This window comes from Salvelinus alpinus, chromosome 6 (assembly GCF_045679555.1).
Source record: "Salvelinus alpinus chromosome 6, SLU_Salpinus.1, whole genome shotgun sequence".
Classification (NCBI taxonomy): Eukaryota; Metazoa; Chordata; class Actinopteri; order Salmoniformes; family Salmonidae; genus Salvelinus; species Salvelinus alpinus.
The window spans coordinates 76,822,723-76,839,370 of NC_092091.1; the positions used below are offsets into that span (position 1 = coordinate 76,822,723).

The following is a 16,648-nucleotide window of genomic DNA, read 5'->3' on the forward strand; positions in this document are numbered from 1 at the left end:
CCGAAGTCGAGGATCGGTAGGATGGTCAGTTTTACGAGGATATGTTTGGCAGCATGAGATAAGGATGCTTTGTTGCGAAATAGGAAGCCGATTCTAGATTTAATTTTGGATTGGAGATGCTTAATGTGAGTCTGGAAGGAGAGTTTACAGTCTATCCAGACACCTAGGTATTTGTAATTATCCACATATTCTAAGTCAGAACAGTCCAGAGTAGCGATGCTGGACGGGCGGGCAGGTGCGGGCAGTGATCGGATGAAGAGAATGCATTTAGTTTTACTTGCATTTAAGAGCAGTTGGAGGCCACGGGAGGAGAGTTTTATGGCATTGAAGCTCGTCTGGAGGTTAGTAAACACAGTGTCCAAAGAAGGGCCAGATGTATACAGAATGGTGTCGTCTGCATAGAGGTGGATAAGAGAATCACAAGCAGGAAGAGCGACATCATTGATGTATACAGAGAAGAGAGTTGGCCCAAGAATTTAACCCTGTAGCACCCCTTAAGAGACTGCCAGAGGTCCGGACAAAAGGCCCTCCGATTTGACACACTGAACTCTATCAGAGAAGTAGTTGGTGAACCAGGCGAGGCAATCATTTCAGAAACAAAGGCTGTTGAGTCTGCCAATAAGAATGTGGTGACTGACATAGTCGAAAGCCTTGGCCAGGTCGATGAATACGGCTGCACAGTAGTGTCTCTTATCGATGGCGGTTATGATATCGTTTGGACCTTGAGTGTGGCTGAGGTGCACCCATGACCAGCTCTGAAACCAGATTGCATAGCGGAGAAGGTACGGTGGGATTCGAAATGGTTGGGTAATCTGTTTGTTAACTTGGCTTTCGAAGACCTTAGAAAGGCAGGGTAGGATAGATATAAGTCTGTAGCAGTTAGGGTCTAGAGTGTCTCCCCCTTTGAAGAGGCGGATGACCGCAGCAACTTTCCAATCTTTGGGGATCTCAGACAATACGAAAGAGAGGTTGAACAGGCTAGTAATAGGGGTTGCAACAATTTCGGCAGATCATTTTAAGAAGAGAGGGTCCAGATTGTCTAGCCCGGCTGATATGTAGCGGTCCAGATTGTGCAGCTCTTTCAGAACATCAGCTATCTGGATTTGGGTGAAGGAGAAATGGGGGAGGCTTTATCTGTCATGCTTTTCTGTACCTCCTCCTGTAGCTGGCTAACCTGCTCCTGCATTGCTTGCATTGACTGCTGTTGATTCAACATGAAGCCCTGTAGCATGGCTCAAAGCGCTGCCATGCCATCAGGAGTGCCAGGCTGTGAGGAGGTTTCATGCTTAATTTATTCAGTGACCACTTGTGCCCTGTGGATGGGGCATTTTCATCCAGTGGGGGTACAGCCTTGGTGGCCAAAATAATGGCCTGCCTAGCATTTTTATACATGACCTTAAGCATGAAGGGATGTTAATTGCCTAATTAACTTAAGAACCACACCTGTGTGGAAGCACATGCTTTCAATATATTTTGTGTCCCTCATTTACTCAAGTGTTTCCATTATTTTGGCAGTTACGTGTTGCTTCCCACATTATGTCTTATTGTAATAATGTGGGGGGAAAAAATCTGAAATATTATCAATTACTTATCAGCAGCTCTTATATGTTGTCCACCACATGCAAAACATACGTAAACCTTTTTAATAGTTTGTAAATGCTTATTAATATTTTTTTATAACAAAGTTTTACCAAATCCTGTGTCAAGTTTCGTGGTACCTTGGGTTGTTTCTCCTGAGGAACCCTCCTTCCTTGGTTTAGACTCTCTGGCTTTTGTCATTGGCTCTTTCTCTTCCAATTCCTATAAAAATTTGAATTCAAAGGTTGTTAGACATATTATGACATTTTACCTTTATTTAACTAGGCAAGTCAGTTAAATGATAGAGGGCGCTATTTTCACTTTGGGGGAAAATCGTGCCCAATTTAAACGGCCTCGTACTCAATTCTTGCTCGTACAATATGCATATTATTATTACTATTGGATAGAAAACACTCTCTAGTTTCTAAAACCGTTTGAATTTTGTCTGTGGGTAAAACAGAACTCATTTGCCAGCACACTTTCTGACCAGGAAGTGGAAAGTCTGAATTCGATGCTCTGTTCAAGGACCTGCCTGTAAATGGGCATGATACGTATGACTATACGTGCACGTCATACACCTTCCCAGAGATGTCAAGAGGAAGTGAGAGAAGAAATTAGTTGATTATCTTGGTCTGAGATGGAATGAATCCTCTTGGAATGAAGTGTCCTCCATTTTCGGTTTTCTGGAAGGCGCGTGGAGGGACCTGTAATTGCCTTCAGAAAAGCTGTCGTTATAGGCGAATACTATCTCCGGCTTTGATTTTATTTGATACATGTCACAATATCATCGTAAAGTATGTTTTTTCAATATAGTTTTATTAGATTATTGAAATTTTTTCGGGACGTTAGGCGTGTTGCTTTGTCTGCATATGTTCAGGAAGGATAGCTTCGCGCCACTTGGCCAGTGTGCTTGCTAATTCAAGAGGGAAAAACGACTTTCTAATACCAAACAAAGACGGTTCTGGACAAAGGACCCCTTGTACAACATTCTGATGGAAGATCACCAAAAGTAGGATTTTGGGATGCTATTTCATATATCTGTCGAACTGTGTACTAGTAGCTTTGCGCTCAGGTTTTGGGCATTCCCTTACCGTAACTAAGTCTTATGTCGTAATGAAGATATTTTTAGAATTCTAACACTGCGATTTCATTAGGAAATAGTGAATCTATCGTTTCCTATACAACATGTATTTTTTTGTAATGTTTATTAATAGCTATTTGGTCAGAATAGGTGAGAGTCTAATAGAAATATCTGCACATTCTGGGAAAAAGATGCTACGTTAGCACATTGTATAACCACTGATTTCAGCTCTAAATATGCACATTTTCGAACAAAACATAAGTGTATGTATAACCTGATGTTATAGGACTGTCATCTGAGGAAGGTTTATGAAGGTTAGTGAAATGTAATATCTTTTGCTGGTTTATTCGCTAACGCTAACGTGCCTATTGCTATCGCTAACGTGCCTTGATGAATGAATGCGGTAGTGTGGTAGGCTATTGTAGTAAGCTAATATAATGCTATATTGTGTTTTCGCTGTAAAACACTTAAAAAATCGGAAATATTGTCTGGATTCACAAGATGTTTGTCTTTAATTTGCTGTACACCATCGATTTTTCAGAAATGTTTTATGATGAGTATTTAGGTAATTCACGTTGGTCTCTATAATTACTCTGGCTGCTTCGGTGCTATTTTTGACGGTAGCTGTGATGGTAGCTGCAATGTAAAACTGATTTATACCTCAAATATGCACATTTTCCGAACAAAACATCGATTTATTGTGTAACATGTTATAGGACTGTCATCTGATGAAGTTGTTTCTAGGTTAGTTTGGTTGGATCTTGGTTAGTTATGTTGGTTTTGTGCATGCTACCTGTGCTGTGAAAAATGTGTCTTTTTTTGTATTTGGTGGTGAGCTAACATAAATATACGTGGTGTTTTCGCTGTAAAACATTTAAAAAATCGGACATGTTGGCTGGATTCACAAGATGTGTATCTTTCATTTGCTGTATTGGACTTGTTAATGTGTGAAAGTTAAATGTTTCTAAAAAATATTTTTTGAATTTCGCGCTCTGCCTTTTCAGTGGAATGTGGGAGGAATCCTGCTAACGGAACCCCTGGGCCAGACAGGTTAAGAACAAATTCTTATTTTCAATGACAGCCTAGGAACAGTGTTAACTGCCTTGTACAGGGGCAGAATGACAGATTTGTACCATGTCAGCTAGGGGATTTGAACCTGCAACCTTTCAGTTACTAGCCCAATGCTCTAACCACTAGGCTACGCTGCAACATTGAATCTAGAATTCTGGTCTTTTGATGATGAAGCACAATAGCTTCCATTTAGAATAATGGCACATTAATGCCTAGTCTGGCATGCCTAGTTGGGGCTGAATTCATACTACGGCTGTAGTTGTGATGCATATCTTACTGATATTGTCAATGTTACATCAGGATAGGCAATATGTTTGGAAAAGGGAAAGTGACTATACTTTTAACATGAATTTGTCGCGTATCTTCCCATTTTAACACAGGCAATAAATCATATTTTAAGGTCCAGTATACCCCTGTTAAAGCGGCAGCCAAACCGTCCACAATAGAATATTCCATTTTTTCTCAGTGAACCTCTAAAAAAGATAAAGATCTCACCCACTACATTTCATGAGAGCAAGATCACACAATGTAATAGAACAACAAAAGTGGGTGGCTGCTATCTTGGATTTTATGGAAGTATATTTTTTCAGAGTAGCCAACTCAGCACAATCCTAGTCATTACCCACCTTTTGTTCTCCATGTTGTCCCTGATGAGTCTTTTCTCTCAAGCCCTTCTCTGGTTTGGAAAAGGATGGGGCTAAAATCTCTGGATGGGGCTTTCGGGAAATAATACATCCACAAAAACAGTGGTTACACTAGAGCCGCACAGTTACAGTATATATTTTATTGTAATTCACTTTACATAATTTTGGTTGAAAATTTACATACAGATGTAGGGTCTTAATTTGATAAATCTTTTGTTGCTGAGAATTTTCCTGCAAAGGAGCTTCCTGATTGAAATAAATTCACTGAAAACCCACACCAACACTATTAATAGAATTGCACTTTTCATAAAGCCTCCTTTTGGTCAGCTAATAGCCTAACCAACGATCAAGCAACATTATGGACTAAATATAAAATCCTGTTGCTGCAGGATTATTTTGCTGTGGCATTATAGGACAAATTAAGATGCTACATCTGTACACAACATGCTGAAAATCAACCTTATTTAACCGTAAACAGAGACATTTAGCTTTGACCTTGAAATGAAACATATCATATTACAGGAACATGATCAGCATGACCACTGAGGATAGAAATCATGTAAATGTGTCTATTACCCTTTCTGCCTCCTCCTTATTGACAATGCGTTCACCTAACACCTCGGGTGGGCCTGGAATTAAGGGAGAGATATAGTACTTTAATAAGGGCAGAATCTCAGATGCAGAAGGGAGATGCAGAAAGATCAGATACAGTAAAACATTTGTATGTGTATGAAATGTATAATCCACCTCCGTTATATCACCCACACACCCAGTTAAACACATACTCGTGAAGACTACAGTTATATAATGAAGACACATGTTTGATATATTTCCATTACTGTGTCAACTTGAATATTTTTCTGAGTTTGACATTTAGAACATGTACATTTAAGTCATTGATCAGACGTGAAGTGTAAGGGCAATGAAAGGAACTGGTATGAAGAGCTTTAAAGTAACTGTCCAGTGAAAATCTGACTTTTAAAAGTTCACATTCTAAAAACTTGGGGGACAAAAGGAGGGTTTAAGATGTTCAGAGCAGCTTCACTCCGGTGTAGAATGTATGTTATTGAATCTCAATAGTGTTTCCATTATTTTGGAAGTTACATGTATGTTACCGCATTACATCTTAATGTAATAATGTGAAAAAAACTGCAGATAATAGTTTTTTTAAATACTTACATTTTCCCTCCCAAATGTTTAATTATGTCCCTAATATGGTAATTAATTATCAGTCATATTTAATAGAAAACATATTTAATAGAAAAAGTCATGCTGTAATGTAAAGTGCTACTGATTCCTCCAAATTTAACCAACCAAAACATACCATATATCTACCATATCTGATCTCATAATAATTCCCTTTGGAAACTGAATAGCTCAAGGGATTTACAGTTTATCTGAATTCACCTTTGATTTCACCTTTTTTTTACCTAGGCAAGTCAGTTAAGAACAAATTCCTATTTACAATGACGGCCTAGGAACAGTGGGTTAACCACCTTGGTCAGGGGCAGAACGACAGATTTTTACCTTGTCAGGTCGAGGATTCAATCTAGCAACCTTTTGGTTACTGGCCAAATGCTCTAACCACTAGGCTACCTGTCGCCTATGGTGCAAGGACACCTAATAATTAGGCTGAAACAGTGCACCCATGTAAAACATTTGTAAAACCTTTTTAATAGTTTAGAAATTCTTATTAATACTTAAGGGTAAGTTAACACCATAGAGATTGAAAGAGGTTTTCATCTTTGTATCTGTGCCATTATGGCGTGTGTGACAGCATGACCAGCTCCATTGAGGCCATCTTCATTTTAAAGTAGTCACTTTTCTTCTTCTTTGGTGTTTGTAAAGGTGAAAGCTAATATTGGTCATTTAAAGCCACCTGCATTGCTGGAGTCCTGAACCAAATCTTGTGTGTCCTTCATTTGTGGCCACTAGATTATGGTAATATAGCCATTTAAGAAACATAGCACTGTATTTGAAGAAGAACACAATGCTCTGATCATTGGCTCAACATTCCCAACCGATCGCGTTTGCGGGAGACTGCATTCACGGTAAACACTGCATATGTCAGCTCAAACAGAAATTACCATAGAGAAAGATAGAGGCCTCTAGTGGCCAATGGAAATTACCATAGAGAATGGCCGTATTTGCATGGGCAGCACAATTGAGGACTTCCACCATTTCATGTACTCAACTGGGTGGGACTTCCAACTTCATTGGCTAATCCCTCCTGGTGCCCCTGTTGAAGTCATAAAATCCATGTCCCTGGAGCTTATGCTAAGTTGAGGGGAATCATTTGGGGTCACACTATCCATGTCCAAGAAAATGTGAAGGGAGGCCAAAATGTTGATCAGTAGGAAAGAGGGTCAAAGAAATGAAAGCTTATCAGTGCTGCTTGGGTTTGAGAAGGTTTTGCCTGAAAAAGTAATTGCGGGGGAAACGCAGTGCAGAATTTGGTGGATGCCAGGGGCAGAGAGACGCTAGAGGCACAGAGATATAAAATCAGAAGTTAGTAGGTGTTTGTTTTTTATTTTATTTTATTAGTAGTACAGATTAGGCAAACCATGATTGATGTTACACTCCAGCACAGTAGGTGGCAGCATTCACCTTAAACATTTGTTTAACAAGGACCACCATTATACCATAGAAGAAGAAGAAGAAGAAGAATCAGAAGAAGAAGAAGAAGCAGAAGAAGAGTAGGCAGGTTTCCATTGACCCAGGTTTATTCAACAATAGCAATGTCACAAACAACAACAACAACATTGTGACGTGTCATGGAAACGACAGCTCTAGATATGTTCTAAAGATTGACAAAATTTTGTATCCGTTTGAAAGGGGCGGATTTTTTTTCTTTCTTTGTGGCAAAAAATTATTATGGAAACTATTTTTTGAAAAAATGATGATTGCCGAATGATTTTGAAGGTACGGGGTATGTGATGTCATCATGTAACTATAAAGCTCCACTCCAATTTTAATTCTAAATGCCTACTGCTTTCTAAATCTATTCTTCAACTATAAAAATAATGTTTCTTTGCAGGACAAGGGTTGTATTGACTTGCAAGAATGCTTGAATTGCTTCGCCTTGCTTTTCTGGTTGGCTGGATGCAAGTTTCAGATCTAGGCTACAGGAGTGCAAGTTTCACCATGGCATGCACCTTGGCGATACGTTGTCACTTGAGAATTATTAGAATATGGCAAATATTAGTCAATTCTTGCATTCCATCCATGCATGCTTTTGCAGGCTACCTGAGACATGAAACAGATAGGTGGGAGAGCATACAGGCTGTCACCAATTTATAAATGTGAAATTACCCTAAATGGATAATGGAAATACATTTGACTCTAGTTTTTTTTTGTAATGTTTTTTTGTGTGACATCATTACGTCTAACTGTTTTTATCGACACAATTCAGTTCAGTGGAAACACACCGTAGCAGTCAATTGTCACATCTATTTTCTATGTTAACTTTCTAACTAGCTAGGTTTCCATCCAATTGGCAACAGATTTTCATCCGAATATCCTAAAATCAGCATAAAAGCATTACAATTACTTTTGCTGTTATATTCCCATTTAATGAATAAAAGAGACAAGTTAAATGGGTTTCCATCACATTTTCTACTCTAGTAATGGTTTTGTCACAAAACAAATTGCGCTATATAGCGAATGTGCCCAATATGATATTAGCACGTGCGCTCTAGCCAGCAGCTCGCAGTGGCAAATTAGGGGAAAGGGGGAAGGGGAAAGGGGGATACCTAGTCAGTTGTACAATTGAATGCATTCAACTGAAATGTGTCTTCCGCATTTAACCCAACCCCTCTGAATCAGAGAGGTGCAGAGGGCTGCCTTTATCGATATCCACGTCTTTGGCACCCAGGGAACAATGGGTTGCTCAGGGGCAGAACGACATATTTTTACCTTAAATTAGTTAAATAGTTCAAATGTATGGCAAATTAGTTAATAGTAGTGATGGGGAAACAAAGCTTCATAAAGCATTAAGGCTTTCCAGACTATTGTGTCAAATAGGTTCTTTACTCGATGCTTTGATCAACAGTGTACACTAGTGGCACCTGCTGGTCAAAAGAATTTAGAGCAGCCAAATTATTATAGATGACGTCTCACACACCGTATTGCATGGGCAGCATAACCTTTTTGATCTTCTGTTCAACCAACCAGGTGGTCATTCGACGAAACAAAGCTACGAACGTCATTGATCACGTGCTTCTGATAAAGTGATACAGGCATCGGCACACTGCTTAGCGATTTCGACGCATGCCTCGGAGCTCCGGTATCAAACGTAACATTACTAGTCAATAGACCAATAAGAGTTCCAAACCTCTCTGCCAATAGCAGCTAGTTTTCAGTTTTCCCCTCCCCACTCTAACCACTACCAGAAAGTCCTCGCAAAATTCTTGCTTGAGAAATTGCTCTTTGCTAAGAAGCAATTTAAAAATAATAATAATAACTGAATTGAATTGAAAACAATCACAGTAAGGCACCTAATTGTTACCCAGAAATGATTTGAAATTGAGATAGAAATGGCTGCATTGTACCCTGTAAATCGGTTTGTCTTTGTTGCTTTAAAGAGCTTGGCATTTAGCTGAACTTTGGTGGTGAAACCAAGTTTGCAATGTAAATCACTTTGGCATTATTTAGACAGGCAGACCAATGTTGATGTTTTTTCACTAATTGCTCTTTTGACCAATCAGATCAGCTCTGAAAAAGAGCTGATGTGAAAAGATCTGATGTGATTGGTCAAAAGATTAATATGTGTAAAAAAATATCTAAATATCTAATATCTGTCTAATCACTGCCTTTGAAGCTAAGTTTGCTGTGCTTTACTTGAGTGATTTGCTGTGCCTTCACATACTAACTATTGAGTGGTTTTGGTCTCCTGCTCTATCAAAGTCCTGCAAAGCTGACGCCGCCATTTTGTGTATTGCATTCTGAGAGCAGTCTTGCCCGAGCCTTATTGTATGCATTTCCATCTATTATAGTAATAAAAGTAGATACATTTTTGTATCTGTGTGGTGTGTCCATGATCCAGTACCCAGTTCAGGTCTCTATTGGCACTGCCCTATCCAGAACCTGTCTGTTACGCCATTTTTTATAAACAATATAAATTGTAAACAAACACTTTAGCCTCAAAACACAGTTAAAACTACAATTTTGATATCATGAATGGTCAATCCTTTCACACAAAGCAGTCCCATCCCTCAGTCTTTGACATAAACAGTGATGGGGTGGCCCTTCGTTATTGTTTGAACTGCAGATTGCCCCTTTAACAACTTTGACAAATGTCAATAACTTTGGTGAGTCATTTGTTTTTTATTAACAATGAAACCGCATGCTGAAACAGTAAAGGTTTGAACATACCTTCAACTAAAATCAGTCTCTGGTTGTGTTCTTCGTCTGGTACCTGGTATCAGAATAGAACAAGAATCAGTAAGAAAATGGAACTTGCACATAGTTTACATGACAAGTTTTCATTCGAAAACACTGACTTTGCAAGCAAAACTATAGAAAATCTGATAATGTGACAACACGAGACCAGCATATTTCAAGAGAACAAAACGTACCTTTCTTCCTGCTTGTTTAATCTCATCATAGTCTGTATCATGTCCTTTGTGTTCTGTTACTACACACAGACTGCAGATCAGCTTCTGGTCTGTCCTGCAGAACACCTCCAGAGCTCTGTGGTGTTCCTGACAGAGTCTCTGCTGCAGGTCTTCTTTATACAGGGTGTCTCCTCTATACAGGGTGTCTCCTCTATACTGGGAGTTTCCTCTATACAGGGAGTCTCCTCTATACAGGGCGTCTCCTCTATACAGGGGGTCTCCTCTATACAGGGAGTCTCCTCTATACAGGGAGTCTCCTCTATACAGGGAGTCTCCACTATACAAGATGTCTCCTCTATGCAGGGGGTCTCCTCTATATAGGGGGTCTCCTCTATGCAGGGTGTCTCCTCTATACAGGGTACAGGGCGTCTCCTCTATATAGGGCGTCTCCTCTATACAGGGGGTCTCCTCTATACAGGGAGTCTCCTCTATACAGGGAGTCTTCTCTATACAGGGGGTCTCCTCTATACAGGGCGTCTCCTCTATACAGGGAGTCTCCTCTATACAGGGCGTCTCCTCTATACAGGGAGTCTTCTCTATACAGGGGGTCTCCTCTATATAGGGGGTCTCCTCTATACAGGGTGTCTCTGAACAGGTCTCCAGTCACATCCACCAGGGTGTGTCTCTGTAGTTTAGGTAGTGTGTAGTGCTTCCTAACGTGGGTCTCACAGTAGGACTGATTGCAGGTCTGACAGGACTTCACAGCTTTGACCTCACATACATCACAGACCACCACTCCTCGTCGGATGCTGTTCAGTGGAAGATGAAGAAACAACACAATGACATAAAAGAAAAAGCTTTTTACAAAATAATGAAATGATAAGTATTAAATGAGTAGTAGCCATATCACAACATAATATTCAGATTGTTTTATTAGTCATCCTCACAACTACTGGATAAGAATGTGGAAGAGCACAGTGTATGATCTCACTCTTCTTGTTGAGTAGAGGTCTCCTCCTTGAAAGAGACAGGAGGATCTATTGACTGGTGAGTCTTCTCTGATACACAACTCTGAGTTGGTGACTCTGCTCTCTCCAGATGAATCCTATAAGTTACACTAATGCAAAACGTTGAGGGGTGGAAGTCAGACATTAATAAAATATATTGTCAAATACTTAAAATGTTTAAGCTGCCTGCACTTTATTCAGTTTGTCCCATATAATGGAACCAATGGAATAGTTCTAAAAGTGCTAACGCCATGGTAACTCAACTACACCTTGTATCATTGTTATTAGACCTACCATAAGTCTGGTGGAAAAGTCAACAAATTAATTCATATTGAGATCAACATTTATAAAGTTCTATAATAAATGTCATACCCCTCTTTTTTAGTAAAGTCTCCTTCCTTGAAAGAATTAGGTGTATCCATAGATTGGTGAGTCTTCATTGATAGGTAACTGCGGGCTGGTGACTCTGCTCTCTCCATATGGACCCTGCAAACAGTAAAATACTGTATATTCAATCAAACTGACAGGAAACATATGTGATGTCTATGTTATACACATGGGTCATACAACACTGCACGTGTTGTATTGGTTTACCGTTCATAACAGATAGTATATTATATAATAAGTAATCAATTACTAAGTAGGATTATATTTTTACTAATTAAGGAATTACTAAATGTATTTCAGTATAAAGCATTTTAATTTATTCCCAATTCTTCTCTGTTATTCTATTACAACAATTGAAAAAAACATTGAACTGCGACTTAAGTGTGAATTGTGAGGTAATCAAGAAAATAAGATACACAACAAATTAGAATTAGAACACCTTAGTTCTCCGTCAGTCTCCAGTGTTCTAGTGGACTCCCAGCTGGGTGTAGGAAAGTCTGCTTTATACACATGGACACTGTGAACAGAGTAGATTTAAGCTTTAGCTTCTGAGAACTTCCTGATAGTGATATGGGGAACACTGAGTACTAGTTTGATGGAAATGAAATACTGCAGTGTTTAGGCATACTGAAGGGGTTAAAAGGGGGGAAACTGAGTTCCACCATTTTATCACTGGAGACTGCATACAGTTGAAATTGAAACCTACAAAATTAAAATGTAATCTATTACTAAACCTTGCTTATAATTCCAGTAATTACTATATAATCAACTGTCATCCTGATAACTGCAATGGAAACAGACATCATGAGAATTGCTACACATGATATTAGACACACCCACCTCTTCATATCAGGGTCCATGGTCTCATCAAGATCCTTATGTCTTTTTTTAGTGATGGCTCCACTCTCAGCCACCTGATGATAACTCATTATAACTCTCAGAGAGGACTCACAATCCTGAAGAGGACTGGTATGGTCCCATATCAATCTGTAAATCAGAAGACTAAATTCCAAATATTGACAAAACCTTTTAAACTCAAAAATACTGCTTCACTGCTCTGGGTGTTTATGTTGGTGTTTGTAGCCTAAACAAATCAGTGATAAATGCATTGGTAAAAACTACAATACACTGTAATGTTCCTCTTCCTGTTGTATTATCTTATAATTATAAGGGACAGATTGAAATGCACAGAATGGTTACCTAGGGGAAATGATGGAGAGTAATGCTTTTTCAATTTCAGTCAAAGGGAGGTTTAGTATTTTCAAATATTTTTTATTTATTTTATTTCACCTTTATATAACCAGGTAGGCAAGTTGAGAACAAGTTCTCATTTACAACCCCGACCTGGCCAAGATAAAGCAAAGCAGTGCAACACAAACAACAGAGTTAGTTACACATGGAATAAACAAACATACAGTCAACAATACAATGGAAAAAGTATATATAGAGTGTGTGCAAATGAGGTAAGATAAGGGAGGTAAGGCAATAAATAGGCCATAGTGGTGAAGTAATAACAATATAGCAATTAAACACTGGAGTGATAGATGTGCAGAAGATGAATGTGCAAGTAGAGATACTGGGGTGCAAAGGAGAAAAATAAATACATAAATAACAGTATGGGGATGAGGTAGTTGGATGGGCTATTTACAGATGGGTTATGTACAGGCGCAGTAATCTGTGAGCTGATTTGACAGCTGGTGCTTAAAGTTAGTGAGGGAGATATGAGTCTCCAGCTTCAGTGATTTTTGCAGTTTGTTCCAGTCATTGGCAGCAGAGAACTGAAAGGAAAGGCGGCCAAAGGAGGAATTGGCATTGGGGGTGACCAGTGAAATATACCTGCTGGAGCGTGTGCTACGGGTGGGTGCAGCTATGGTGACCAGTGACCTAAGATAAGGCGGAGCTTTACCTAGCAAAGACTTGTAGATGACCTGGTGCCAGTGGGTTTGGCGACGAGTTTGAAGCGAAGACCAGCCAACGAGAGCATACAGGTCGCAGTGGTGGGTAGTATATGGGGCTTTGGTGACAAAACGGATGGCACTGTGATAGACTGCATCCAATTTGTTGAGAAGAGTATTGGATGCTATTTTGTAAATGACATCGCCGAAGTCAAGGATCGGTAGGATAGTCAGTTTTACGAGGGTGTGTTTGGCAGCATGAGTGAAGGATGCTTTGTTGCGGAATAGGAAGCCGATTCTAGATTTGATTTTGGATTGGAGATACTTAATGTGAGTCTGGAAGAAGAGTTTACATTCTAAGTCAGAACCGTCCAGAGTAGTGATGCTGGACGGGCGGGCAGGTGAGGGCAGCGATCGGTTGAAAAGCATGCATTTAGTTTTACTTGCATTTAAGAGCAGTTGGAGGCCACGGAAGGAGAGTTGTATGGCATTGAAGCTCGTCTGGAGGTTAGTTAACACAGTGTCCAAAGAAGGGCCAGAAGTATACAGAATGGTGTTGTCTGCATAGAGATGGATCAGAGAATCACCAGCAGCAAGCGCGACATCATTGATGTATACAGAGAAGAGAGTCGGCCTGAGAATTGAACCCTGTGGCACCCCCATAGAAACTGCCAGAGGTCCGGACAACAGGCCCTTCGATTTGACACACTGAACTCTATCTGAGAGGTAGTTGGTGAACCAGGCGAGGCAGTCATTTGAAAGACCAAGGCTGTTGAGTCTGCCGATAAGAATGTGGTGATTGACAGAGTCGAAAGCATTGGCCAGGTCGATGAATACGGCTGCACAGTATTGTCTTTTATCGATGGCAGTTATGATACGGTTTAGGACCTTGAGCGTGACTGAGCTGCACCCATGACCAGCTTGGAAACCAGATTGCATAGTAGAGAAGGTACGGTGGGATTTGAAATGGTCGGTGATCTGTTTGTTATCGAGGCTTTCAAAGACCTTAGAGAGGCAGGGTAGGATAGAAATAGGTCTGTAGGAGTTAGGGTCTAGAGTGTCTCCCCCTTTGAAGAGGGGGATGATCGCGGCAGCTTTCCAATCTTTGGGGATCTGAGACAATACGAGAGAGAGAGAGGTTGAACAGGCTAGTAATAGGGGTTGCAACAATTTCTGCAGATAATTTTAGAAACAGAGGGTCCAGATTGTCTAGCCCAGCTGATTTGTAGGGGTCCAGATTTTGCAGCTCTTTCAGAACATCAGCTATCTGGATTTGGGTGAAGGAGAAATGGGGGAAGCTTGGGCGAGTTCCTGTGGGGGGTGCAGGGATGTTGACCGGGGTAGGGGCAACCAATTCACATATGGTGTCCATGGCATAGCTGGGGGCAGAAGGTGGTCTATAGCAAGCGGCAAAGGTGAGATACTTGTTTCTGGAAAGGTGGATTTTTAAAAGTAGAAGCTCAAATTGTTTGGGCACAGACCTGGATAGTAAGACAGAACTCTGCAGGCTATCTCTACAGTAGCTTGCAACTCCGCCCCCATTGGCAGTTATATCTTGTCGGAAAATGTAATAGTTTGGGGATGGAAATTTCAGGGTTTTTGGTGGTCTTCCTAAGCTAGGATTCAGACACGGCTAGGACATCCCGATTGGCAGAATGTGCTAAAGCAGTGAATAAAACAAACTTAGGGTGGAGGCTTCTCTCTTGTTAACATGCATGAAACCAAGGCTTTTACGGTTACAGAAATCAACAAATGAGAGCACCTGGGGAATGGGAGTGGAGCTAGGCACGGCAGGGCCTGGATTAACCTCTACATCACCAGGGGAACAGAGGAGGAGTATGATAAGGGTATTGGCTAAAGGCTATACGAACTGGTACATTTGGAACGAACTCTAGTACATTTGGAACAGTGAGTAAAAGGAGCAGGTTTCTGGGTACGATAGAATAGAGTCAAGACATAATGTACAGACAAAGGTATGGTAGTATGTGAATACAGTGGAGGTAAACCTAGGCACTGAGTAATGTTGAGAGAAATACTGTCTCTAGAAACATCATTTAAACCAGGTGAAGTCACCGCATGTGTGGGAGGTGGAACTAAAGGGTTAGCTAAGGCATATTGAGCAGGGCTAGAGGCTCTGCAGTGAAATAAGACAATAATCACTAACCAAAACAGCAATGGACAAGGCATATTGACATTAGGGAGAGGCATGCATAGCCGAAGGATCATAGGGGTCCAGTGAGTAGTTAAGCTGGCTGGAGACACGGCGATTCAGACAGATAACGGGCCGGGGCTAGCAAGCTAGCAGAAGGGCATTTGAGGGACGTCGCGATGGAAGAAGTCTGTTGTAGGCTCCTATTGCGGTTACGTGGGCAGACCAGTCGTGATGGATTAGTAGAGCTCTGTCTAGTAAAGGGGTCCAGTCCAATTGGAAAAATAGGTATAGTGGCCCAAGAAATTGGCCGATGGATCTCTTCAGCTAACAGTCCAATATGCTCTAGACAGCTAGCGGGCCGCGGCTAGCAGGCTAACAGATGGGCATTCAGGGGACGTCGCGACGGAGGAGCCTGTTGAAAAATCTAGTCCATGTAATTTGTAATTGATGAAAGTTAAATATTTCTCAGTGTTTCAGAATGAGAAATCGTTCTATTTAAGAAATAAGAGGTAGGCCTACCTGTTTGACAGACAAAATTAGGTTATAGGCTGATATACATAGATTTGGTCAATTCCTTCACCCACCATGCACTCTTTAAAAAGCCTACCTCAGTGTCAGTGTCAGTGAAGGGCTGTTAAAGGTGCAATATACAGAAATAGCTCTGGCATTTCCTGGTTGCTAAAATTTGAATAGTTCGCCTAATTTCAGTTTATGTGACTTAACAACCAGTCTTTGTGTAAAGAATCATTGTACCATCTAAACTGCTGTGAAATATGTTTCCGATAACCAAAAATATTGTATTTTCAGCTGTTTGAAATGGTATATAAAAACCAGAGGTAAAAGAAGCAAAAACAAAACGTATGATCGGGAATCATAGAAATAGCACAGATTGAACAGATACCGCTTCTTAGACTTGATTTCAATGAGAATGACATATGACAGATTTATAACTCACATTATTACACATTGCAGCTTTAAGTTAAAACCAAGACTGGAATTAAAGGTGTATGACAGGGAATATCATAGGACTTATATTTATTTTTGGATGGAAAACTGCACAGGCCTACCCCTTGATAGCTTAAGATTTTGAAGAAAATAAAACAGATCTGATTATATAAAGTGATCTATAACAGGCCTTTTTCCGCATGCTTTATGCTATAAACAAGATGTAAAATACCCAGGAAAGACGTGACTCCGATGCATATGAGGATGTCATTGTTTCGTTTCTTTGAGAGAAGTAATCTAATTCTGTCACTATCAATTGATTAAGCTATTCAC

At 40.2% G+C, this 16,648-nt stretch overlaps 2 protein-coding genes across 2 annotated transcripts in view; both read right to left on the reverse strand.

Annotated features, from left to right (window-relative positions):
• Positions 1–10,342, reverse strand: part of LOC139579407 (up-regulator of cell proliferation-like) — a 29,508-nt gene extending 19,166 nt beyond the window's left edge. Inside the window, exons 1-5 of the mRNA XM_071407999.1 lie at positions 9,951–10,342; positions 9,748–9,790; positions 4,951–5,003; positions 4,357–4,446; positions 1,719–1,800 (exon numbers count right to left, since the gene is read on the reverse strand). Of these exons, the coding sequence (XP_071264100.1) occupies positions 1,719–1,779 (61 nt within the window). The 5' untranslated portion in view covers positions 1,780–1,800; positions 4,357–4,446; positions 4,951–5,003; positions 9,748–9,790; positions 9,951–10,342. The remainder of the gene's footprint in view (positions 1–1,718; positions 1,801–4,356; positions 4,447–4,950; positions 5,004–9,747; positions 9,791–9,950) is intronic.
• LOC139579765 (tripartite motif-containing protein 16-like) lies at positions 10,339–12,307 on the reverse strand. The gene is made up of 5 exons (XM_071408585.1): positions 12,164–12,307; positions 11,763–11,840; positions 11,309–11,422; positions 10,921–11,046; positions 10,339–10,738 (listed from the first exon to the last, which is right to left on the reverse strand). Exons 1-5 carry the CDS (start codon positions 12,250–12,252, stop codon positions 10,339–10,341), a joined length of 807 nt encoding a protein of 268 aa, XP_071264686.1. The 5' UTR covers positions 12,253–12,307.
• Between the last annotated feature and the right edge of the window lie 4,341 nt (positions 12,308–16,648).

Bases quoted from the DNA above. Each gene is read 5' to 3' on its own strand.
- LOC139579765 (XM_071408585.1), bottom strand. From the start codon at position 12,252: ATGAGTTATCATCAGGTGGCTGAGAGTGGAGCCATCACTAAAAAAAGA. The intron at 11,423-11,762 runs GTGTTCTAATTC...TACTGTTTGCAG, and splicing joins GAGACTGACGGAGAACTAAG to GGTCCATATGGAGAGAGCAG. The intron at 10,739-10,920 runs GTGAGATCATAC...TCCACTGAACAG, and splicing joins ACCTCTACTCAACAAGAAGA to CATCCGACGAGGAGTGGTGG.